Source organism: Drosophila takahashii, chromosome 3R (genome assembly GCF_030179915.1).
Source record: "Drosophila takahashii strain IR98-3 E-12201 chromosome 3R, DtakHiC1v2, whole genome shotgun sequence".
NCBI classification, from domain to species: domain Eukaryota; kingdom Metazoa; phylum Arthropoda; class Insecta; order Diptera; family Drosophilidae; genus Drosophila; species Drosophila takahashii.
In genome coordinates this window covers 25,727,209-25,737,136 of record NC_091681.1, presented here as the reverse complement: position 1 = coordinate 25,737,136, position 9,928 = coordinate 25,727,209, and the positions used below count along the sequence as shown (strand labels likewise).

Here is a 9,928-nt window from a genome sequence, read left to right as displayed (position 1 = left end):
TATATGGGTTTTAAAAATATTTCAATAATAAATACCTCTTTAGGCTTAGGGTCCCTTAAAAGCATAATAAATAAAAAGTTATTAAAAAATATTTAGTAAAACCCACACACAATCTCCAGAATACCCACTGTTAGGGTATTCGGAAAAACTATGTCCGGCGGGCATTCCAGAGAGCGATATTCAGCAAAAGTCGGAGAGTGCCTCTGGGGCTCAGTCAGAAATGTGGAGCACTCTGTTCGTGCTGATAGCTATAGCCGACTGCTCCATGACACAGAGCCCATGACTAGATCCGCCGCATTAGCTGTTCCGAAGTGTGCGTGCTGATAAGCGAACGGAAAATCGAATCGTGCGCCTGCCGATCAATAACCCAAAAGTAAACAGCCGAGGGAAAACAAAGCCAACTGTCGAACGGTCACGCATGCGCCCGAAACACAGTGAATTACTACCAATCGTGCTTGGCCCACTGGCAATCGGAGAACTGGTTTCTCTTGGGGGGTGGTTGACATTTCCAAGACGATCCGCATTCTAGGCAGATTAGCGATTTTCCAACGCAAAACCCGTTCCGTTCAGTTCCGAGGTTAATGACACAAACAAACAAACAACGTACATTATGCATTTGCAGTTGCAGTATTCAGTATCAGCCATTAGCTAACGATTGCCAAGAGATGAGCTAATGATCTAGTGGCGGTCAGTTAGCAGACACGCAATATGCTCGTACTAAATTATCTACGGACCGCCAGTTTCGAAACATCAAAGAATTCCTAAGAAGATGACACAGCTGGACATGCGATGCGCAGCAAAATGGATATATTATCTTGGAGGCCAACTTTCAATCATCAACGAAAGAAAGTGTGCACAATTGAATTAACAAGACGGGGAAAATTCGTATAGGAATGTTTATAAGCATAATCTTACTTAGAGACATGAAATTTTTAGGGTGCAATCTCGAATTTTTATTAAATCAAAATAAATTAGTTTAAGAGATTTGGTTAAAGATATCAGAAAAAAGAATGAAAAACGGCTACATTCTATTATATTATAATATTTTATTGAAGGTATCTTATTTAAATAAAATACTTATAAACAGCATGTCAAAATAACTTCCCAATTGGACTGTTAGTCCAACCCTGGCAGTAAACAATTCAACACACCTTCCAACACAAGAGTTGGCCGCTCTGGAAAAGCGATTTTCCAATGCGCAGGCGCACTTTTCAGCCCGGAAATGGGGGAGAAATTGGGAGCGAGTGCAGAGCATAATAAAAATGTGTTACAGCCACTGGGCTGACATAAAGGTAAAGAATCTGCATAAACTGCCTATGCCAAGTTTTGATGAATCATTTGGTTGGGTTAGGCATGCAACTCCTAAGCGGAGTGGGAGTGGGAGTTTTTGGAAGTGGGTGGTTTGATGGGCGAGGGTTGAGTCATTTGCCTGCCCAAAGGAATACATAATTGATGTATGGGCCAGACTGCGGGACTGCGGCTAATGGCAGCTGTTAAAGTTGGCCAGCGACCAAACGGTAGCAGACCAACTGGCAGACGTCCTTTTGTAAACAGTCCAAGACCATTATCTAAACGTCGTAATCAATGCGATAGGAATTTTTTATTATTACTTCCGGCATTACACAAACGAAGAAGGTTGCCCAAAATGGAAATCAATCGAGTCATTAGGGGCGAAGGGTTCCACGCCATTGATATGCAAATGAGTCGTAGTTTTTCTCCCAAGAACCATTGATTGGAAAAGCGTACTCCCAGATAGTCACATCGATACGTTTGAATGCGCAGAGATTTACGTGTGACTTCAGAGCCCAAAGCTTGATTATGACGATATGTATTTCCATAAACAAAGCAAAGCTTTTGTCAGCGCCAAGCTCGGATTACTGTTTGTGTTTATTTGGTTTTGTTTTTATTTTCTGTATTTCGATATGGTGTTCCAAACGAGTTTAACGAAAAGACCTCAAAGATATCAAAGTTATTTCTTAGTCACTGCAAGATACAGATATACAGTTAAACTTCCGTAATTGGACTTTTTTAGTTGCATTTGATTATTACAAAATTTATCTATATGAGAGAGTTCTTGAAATATTTTTTCTTATAATTTACTCAGATTTTCTAAAATTGATTTTTGGAAAAAGGGAGAAATTAAAGCTTCTTTACCGAAGTAATACTAAACTTTGTATGATTATGTTAAACTTTACTTGGAAAATATTGATAATATCAATTATAATATTTTCAAAGTATATGACTAAGTAAAATAAAGAATCAATCAAAAATAGAATATAATATTTATATATTTTAGATGGCTTGGGGATACGGAAGTTTCCCTTTAATGCAGAACTCCCGTGGAGCACCTCGCTCATGGCTAGCGATAATTATCAAGTTAATAACTCTACACTAATTAGTCAGGTGCTTTGATGGGCGGGCGCCCGAGGGGGAGGGGCAGCGCTGCGACCCTAGGTCGCGGTCCAAAAAAAAACCATTATAACGCCGTCCAATGTGAAAACGAAAGCGATACGATTTTCGGCGAGGAAAATCCGTCGATGGGAAACCAAAGGCCAAGAAAAAAACGAAAACCCAGTCGGAATGCAACGGAATGGGAAACTGGAGCTCGAAAGCAATCCAAATGCCAGGCGAATGGGGTAAATTAAATCGCAGCATCAGCGGCGGTAGCAAATCAACTTAATGACGACGGCTGGCAACTTTTCCAACGGTTGATTTTTTATTTCTATTTTTTATCTGCCGATCGGAGATCGTGAGGTGAAATGAATTTAAGTTGCCTTCCTTTTTTTTGGACAGCCCACAATAAGGGGCTAAAAAATCGATGAGTGCTCAATTAACTGTTATTCGTAGTACGCCCACACACACACACATACACATGATATACACTTGCAAATAAATAACAATAAGTATTACCTTTTTCAGTTGAATTTTTAGTAGCTTTTTTGGCAATTGTCTCAACAAAACAACATCATTTTTGCAAGTGCCACTCCCACTCCAGTTTTTATTTTCGTTGCCAAATTTACTATCCGGGATTTGTTTTGGGGGTTTTATTGTTGTGCCCACCACTGTGCTTAATACAATTTACTTTTTGCAGTTACGTATGTCAACTTCTCTCTTTCAGCGCGGCGTCCTTTGTTGTTGTTGTTCTGCTTGCAAAATTGTTCGTGTAAATTATGTACAATGGTGGTTGTTTCAGTTGCAGGTGGTCTAAAACACTCGCGTTCGTTGGGTTTACGTGGTTTCGATTGCACTATGTGCCGCACGCCTAATTTGCAGACTGCAAATCGTCGTTTTCGTTAGTAATTTGGCTATGGGTTGGCTTAAAACACGGAGAAAACTTTCGACGTTTCTTGTTGGTTTTCTTATAATGGTTTTAGCGGCCAGTGTGTCCACACGGTGTGGAAAAGTAAAACTCGGGGAACAGTTACCCGCTTAGGGTGGCCACTTCGCGGTTGTCCCGGCAAAGTGATGTTGGTTTTTGCGGGGTTTGCTGGGAAATGTGATGGCATGGTCATCCTAAGAAAGTAACAGTTGAATCACTGCTTTGCTGGCAGAGCTGCCAGATTATAGACATTTCTTTCAAAATAAACTTATAATTTGTAGGTTTTCTTATTGCTTATTTATCAGAAAACCTCTGTAACAATTTAATTATTTTCCCTTTTTTATATGCATAGATGAATATTATTTATTTTTAAAGATATTTTCTTCTCCAGGATAATAAAATCTAGATAAAGGTTTTAATGTGAATTAATTGTTACTAAAACGTAAAAATTAATTCCTAATAGTTAAAATTTAGCTTAAGTTTATTTATTTATTGAAAAAATATGTTTTTAATTAAAAGGTACTGTATATCGATTAATTTATGGGCACTTGGCAACCCTATTGCTGACGCCGCACTCGAAGTTAAATTTGTTTACCTTTAAAGAAATGCTAATTTATCATATTTTAGTCGTATTATTAGTAAGTTTTGTAAGCCAAGGATGCGCAGAGGATGAAGGACTATGCAGTGCCGATCAAAAATCCTGTGGGCAGAGTCAACCGGAGGAACCAAACCAGGATGAGTGTAAGCAACTTGTTGCCGGCTTTGATTTTACTTGGTTTTTCAAACAAACTCCCTGATTTTAGTTAGCTTTAAGATCAGACGGGAGATTGAGAACGCTAATGCCGACTACAAGTCCTGCAGCAGCGATCCCAAGGACCCTGATTGCTCCTGCCATGCGGATGTTTTAAATAGAGATCTCGCGGCCTACAAGTCAACAGGTGTCAGCCGGCAAATGATCGAGAGTTCCGCGAGATTCGGCACCAAATACAAGATCTACGGCCATCGATTGTACCGCGATGCCAACTGCATGTTCCCCGCCCGCTGCCAGGGCATCGAGCACTTCCTCCTACCGCTGGTGGCGACGCTGCCCAACATGGACCTGGTGATCAACACCCGGGATTACCCGCAACTGAATGCCGCCTGGGGAAACTCCGCCGGTGGCCCGGTTTTCTCATTCTCTAAGACCCACGATTACCGCGACATCATGTATCCCGCCTGGACCTTCTGGGCCGGCGGACCGGCCACCAAGCTGCATCCCCGTGGCATCGGTCGCTGGGATCAGATGCGCGAGAAGCTGGAGAAGCGAGCGGCTGCGATTCCCTGGTCGCAGAAGAGAAACCTCGGCTTCTTTCGCGGCTCACGCACCTCCGACGAGCGCGACTCTCTGATCCTGCTCTCCCGCCGCAATCCGCAGCTGGTGGAGGCGCAGTACACCAAGAATCAGGGCTGGAAGTCCCCGAAAGATACACTCGATGCACCCGCAGCCGATGAAGTCTCCTTCGAGGATCACTGCAAGTACAAGTACTTGTTTAATTTCCGTGGCGTGGCCGCCAGTTTCCGGCTGAAGCACTTGTTCCTCTGCAAATCGCTCGTCTTCCATGTGGGCGACGAGTGGCAGGAGTTCTTCTACGACCAACTGAAGCCCTGGGTGCACTATGTGCCGCTAAAGAGCTACCCCAGTCAGCAGGAATACGAGCAAATATTGGAGTTCTTCAAGAGGAACGATTCGCTGGGCCAGGAGATTGCCCAGCGGGGATACGACTTCATCTGGCAGCATCTGCGCATGAAGGACATCAAGTGCTACTGGCGCAAGCTGCTCAAGAGCTATGTGAAGCTGCTCAATTACGAGGTGCAGCCCGAGGATCAGCTAATCTATATTGCGCCTACAAAGGATGAGCTGTAGAAATTAGGAATTAATATTAAAACAGATCATTTTTCACTAACATTATTCTTTTTTAAGATCTTAAGAATCTCGTTAAACTTTCCACATTCCATTTAATTATTTAAATATTTGTGAATATCATTAAATATTTTTTACAATCTTTATTTTATCAATATCAAAAAATCCCGAGAATCATTTAACCATTTAAATATTTAAAGAAACTATCTTGGCTAAGTTTAAAAAGAGAAAATCTTTAAATATTTTTTACAATCTTTATTTTATGAATATCAAAGGTCATTTGTGTTAGGACTCAAAGTTTGTTTGATTATATTTGGAAAGAAAACATGTAAATTCTTCGAAATTTTAAAGATGACCCTGCCACAGACATTTCTTTTAATGGGAGCTCTGCTCTTGTTTTGTGCACCGAATGCGTGGTCCGTTTCCGAGAACAAATGCACAGCCATCGCGCAGTATAAGGAGTCAAATAGTAAGATAATATATCCTATTAAAATAAGATCTTAATTATTTGTATCTTTTCAGTCAGCTACGGCTTTGTGCCGCACATCCTGAAAGCCCTGGAGGTCTATCGACCATGTGAACTAGGGGATCCGAAGTGCCTCTGCCATGCCCAAACCATCCGGAAGGATTTGGAGCATTATATAAGCAATGACATCACACCGGAGATGATGGCACAGTCCAGGCGTGGTCGCCTCTATCGCCAGAAGAACTGCTCGAATCCCAAGCGTTGCGCGGACGTGGAGGATCTCCTCTTGGACATTGTGGGTCATCTGCCAGATGTGGAATTCGTTCTCAATGTGCGCGACTGGCCACAGGTTCATTTTCTGTCTGGTTTAAGTGGCCCGGTATTCTCCTACTCCAGAGCTTCATTTGGATATCATGTACCCGGCTTGGTCGTTTTGGACCACCACGGGTCCCATCCTGCAGCACTATCCACATGGCCTGGGTCGCTGGGATTGGATGCGCCAGCATTTAGCGGCTAGGGCGGCAAGGATTCCATGGGATGACAAGCAATCAGTGGGCTTCTTTAGGGGCTCACGGTCTTCGCCGGAACGAGACAATCTGGTGAGGCTCTCACGCAGATGTCCAGACCTCGTCGATGCTCAGTATACAGCTGAACCCACCGAGGAAATACCTTTAGTGGAACACTGCCAATACAAATATCTGTTTAATTTCCATGGCGTGGCTGCAAGTTTCCGACTGCGGCACATCCTGCTCTGCCGCTCGTTGGTGCTCCATGTGGGCGATCAGTGGCAGGAGTTCTTCTACAGCCAACTGAAGCCCTGGGTGCACTACGTTCCCGTGGCCAGTGATGCGGATGTGGAGGAGCTGGCAGAGCTTGTGCTCTATCTGCGCGATCACGACGATCTGGCGGAGGAGATTGCGGACAGGGGACACCAGTTCGTTTGGCTGCACCTGCGAATGGAGGATGTGCAATGCTATTGGAGGAAGCTGCTCAGGGAATACGCAAAATTGTTGACCTATAGAGTGCATCTGGAGCAGGGATTCCTCGAGGTGTCCAACAAAAGGGCGTTGCAGCTATATCGAGGTTAATAAACTCTAAATTTAACATATAAATTGACAAGGATAAAGGTTATTTAATAGGGTTATTGGGAATAGATTTGGAACGACTAAAAAAACCATTTTAAATTTCCATTTAAACCTGCCAGTGCTACCACACCCACTCGTTTGAAGTTAATTTTGTGTTCTTTGGTTTATAAAAAGTCTTTAGGTCTATAATTTTAGATATCGCCCCTTAACAGAGCATAAGAATTACCTTGGCAAATCAAGATAACCCGATTAAGCTTAAAATTGGGTTAAAAATTTCAAATTTCCGTTTCTTAACCAGTGTGACCCCTCTGGATTTCGCAGCCTTATGGTCAACAGTTACGTCACTGGCCAACAGCTGTTGTAAGTTTTTAATTTGGTTTCTATAGCATTACATGGATTCCGCACCATGGCAGCGCAGCTAAATCCCTTTCGCAATGCCTTCCGGCTGCCGGCGAAGCAGCGGATCAACTGGTTTCCCGGCCACATGACCAAGGGAATGCGCCAGATCCAGCAAAAGCTGCGAACCGTCGACTGCATAGTGGAAATCCACGATTCTCGCATCCCGCTGGCCGGTAGAAACTCCCAGTTCTTCGACACAATTACCGGTAAGTTAATCTGTCATACAAAATAACCATTTAATCCAAAAGTATCCCCCTAGGAAGTGGCGTTAAACCGCACATTCTGGTGCTGAACAAAGTGGATCTCCTGGGCGCCAAGCAGCAAAAGAATGTCCTCCAGCAGCTGCGGCGTCAGCAGCCCGAACTCCGGCACATCCTGTTCACCAACTGCAAGGATCAGCGCAACCACGGCGTGCTGGACATCCTGCCCCTGGCCACTCGCCTCATAAGCGAGAGCAGTCGCTTCAATCGCTCGCAGGCGGCGGAGCACAATCTCATGATTGTCGGGGTGCCGAATGTGGGCAAGAGTTCGGTGATCAATGTCCTGCGGAATGTGCATCTCAAGAAGAAGAGCGCTGCCCGTGTGGGCGCAGAGGCGGGCATCACTCGATCCGTCGGCGAGCGCATCAAAATCCAGGAGAATCCACCTGTTTACATGATCGACACACCTGGGATCCTACAGCCCTCCATTAAAGACGATGAGATGGGCATGAAGCTGGCCCTGGTGGGCTGCCTGCCGGATCACATTGTGGGCGAGGATCTGATAGCCGACTACCTGCTCTTCTGGCTGAACACTCACCGGAGATACGACTACGTGGAGAAACTCCAGCTAAGCTCCGGACCCAGTGACAATATTAGCGCCGTGCTGGCGGAGTACGCCCATCGGGAGGAGCTGTTCCACAAGGTGAAGCAATACGACGGCAGGGTGGAGGTGATGACAAATTTATTGGCGGCCGCAAGGAAATTCATACACTTCTTTCGCTCCGGCCAGCTGGGCTACATCAATCTGGACGAGTTAACTTAAGGGCTAGGATTAAAAGTTGAACAGAGATGAATCTTCTTATTGCTGCTCCGCCATGGGCACATCGATGCCAATGTGGCCCACGCCGGGAACGGGAATCGAGTAGGAAACGCTGGCCAGATCGTCGGGATCAACGGCGAGATCCATGGGCGTGTGGTGCTGCGGCACCTGGGGAATGCCACCGCCCAGTTGACCTACCAAATCGGACGACGGATCCACCTCCGGCTGATGCACTTCGACCTGGGGAGGAATATGCGAATAACTCGATCGCGAGGCCGCCGAACGCAGCTCCTCCGGGACGCCCTTCATCCGCCGCGCAATGTGGCGGGAATAGGGAGCCATCTTCTGGTAGTAGGCAATCAGCATTTGGGGATCCTTCTCCGACAGCTGGCTGCTGGGCACCAGATCGAATTCATCGCAGAACTGCCAGCGCACCAGGTACTTGATGTCCCCCGTCACATCGGTGGCGCCCACGATCTCGGCCAGCTCCAGGCCGCGTTCGTAGCCGCGCAGCTTCTGGATCTCCTCGCATTTCGGTTTCTTCTCGCCGCGCTTCTTTGACTTCGCACGCGACTCCTCGAATTTCTGGATGAGATTGGGGCAATCGCAGTTCTCCTCGGGCTCCCAGGTGTTGTCCGCTGAGGTGTAGCCGCGCCACTTGATGAAGTACTCCACCTTGCCCTCGCTGGTGATGCGCTTGTCCATGATGCGCTCCACCACAAAGTTGGGCTCGTTTTTAACCATTTTTATGGGGTTTTTAAATGATTGTTTACAAATTGCTTAAATTGGCTTGGGTTTTTTCTAGGGATGTCGAAAATATATCAAAATATCAATATATCGATATTTTTTACGAAAAAATAAATATTTTTATCGTGATATTTTTTTTGAATATTTATCATATTTCATCGATTTTTTTCACATTTTTTTTGATAATTTTAAGTGGTCTCACTTTTCATCGGGACAAGAAAAAATACATATGTGAAAGATGAGCGCCGCTAAAATTTATTTTTCGGCAAGTGAAAATGCATAGCATAGCATTCAGAATTCAAGAAAACGCGCTAAAAAAAATGCGCGGGAAATACTTGACTTGAATAGTATAAATAAAAACAAAAGAAAGCCAAAATAAATATTGTTTTCTTTCATTTATTAATAAATTTAAGGGGGATTCCCTAAACTGTTGAATTGCTGAATTGTTGAAAATTCAACAAAAAATTTCAGCAATTAAGGGAACGACCCAAAATGGTTCCTGTTGAATTTTCAAACAGCTGTTATTTGTTGAAAAGTTTCACGGAACTTAAAGCATGATTTATTATTGCTAGTTACTGTCTAAAAGTGTTACCAAGGTAAAAAGAACCACAAATATGCTTTCTAAGTTGATTTTAAAATAAATAATGCGTACTGGTGATACTAAAATGTTACAGAGTTGCCACGACTTTTAAAAAAAGGTGACAACTCTGGCTTTTCAGCAATTCAACAAAAATTTCAGCAGCCCCGAGGCTGATGAATTGCTGAAATTTCTGAAAGTTGACTTTGTATGGAACAGCTGATTAACAGCTGACCAAAATTCAACAATTCAGCAATTCAACAGTTTAGGGAATCCCCCTATAAACTAAAAATTATAAAAATATAATTTAAGATCGTATGTGGGTTAATGTTTAGTGGTTAATGCTTATGCAGCTTAAAATTAAAAAAAAATAATAAAATAAAAGAAATATCAAAAATATCTGATATATAGATAT

The 9,928-nt window shown here is 43.8% G+C and overlaps 4 protein-coding genes across 4 annotated transcripts; 3 read left to right on the top strand and 1 right to left on the bottom strand.

Moving 5' to 3' along the window:
• The first annotated feature begins 3,880 nt into the window (after positions 1-3,880).
• rumi lies at positions 3,881-5,365 on the top strand. Its single transcript, XM_017148229.3, has 2 exons — positions 3,881-4,060; positions 4,123-5,365. The coding sequence occupies exons 1-2, from the start codon at positions 3,925-3,927 to the stop codon at positions 5,220-5,222; spliced, it is 1,236 nt and encodes a 411-aa protein (XP_017003718.3). The 5' UTR covers positions 3,881-3,924; the 3' UTR covers positions 5,223-5,365.
• Positions 5,366-5,495: 130 nt separating this feature from the next.
• On the top strand, positions 5,496-6,797 carry LOC108061824 (O-glucosyltransferase rumi). The gene is given in 3 exon segments (XM_017148228.3): positions 5,496-5,688; positions 5,742-6,078; positions 6,080-6,797. Coding segments are annotated over 3 exon segments (1,149 nt in total). The 5' UTR covers positions 5,496-5,570; the 3' UTR covers positions 6,774-6,797.
• A 330-nt stretch (positions 6,798-7,127) lies between these two features.
• On the top strand, positions 7,128-8,219 carry LOC108061827 (mitochondrial ribosome-associated GTPase 1). Its single transcript, XM_017148230.3, has 2 exons — positions 7,128-7,375; positions 7,429-8,219. The coding sequence occupies exons 1-2, from the start codon at positions 7,177-7,179 to the stop codon at positions 8,190-8,192; spliced, it is 963 nt and encodes a 320-aa protein (XP_017003719.2). The 5' UTR covers positions 7,128-7,176; the 3' UTR covers positions 8,193-8,219.
• HP1c (Heterochromatin Protein 1c) lies at positions 8,095-8,992 on the bottom strand. Its single transcript, XM_017148231.3, has one exon. It carries the CDS (start codon positions 8,931-8,933, stop codon positions 8,229-8,231), a length of 705 nt encoding a protein of 234 aa, XP_017003720.2. The 5' UTR covers positions 8,934-8,992; the 3' UTR covers positions 8,095-8,228.
• Positions 8,993-9,928: the final 936 nt, after the last annotated feature.

Coding starts and splice junctions, on each gene's coding strand:
- rumi (XM_017148229.3), top strand. CDS start 3,925: ATGCTAATTTATCATATTTTAGTCGTATTATTAGTAAGTTTTGTAAGC. Junction 4,061..4,122: donor GGAACCAAACCAGGATGAGT/GTAAGCAACTTG, acceptor CCCTGATTTTAG/TTAGCTTTAAGATCAGACGG.
- LOC108061827 (XM_017148230.3), top strand. CDS start 7,177: ATGGCAGCGCAGCTAAATCCCTTTCGCAATGCCTTCCGGCTGCCGGCG. Junction 7,376..7,428: donor GTTCTTCGACACAATTACCG/GTAAGTTAATCT, acceptor GTATCCCCCTAG/GAAGTGGCGTTAAACCGCAC.
- HP1c (XM_017148231.3), bottom strand. CDS start 8,933: ATGGTTAAAAACGAGCCCAACTTTGTGGTGGAGCGCATCATGGACAAG.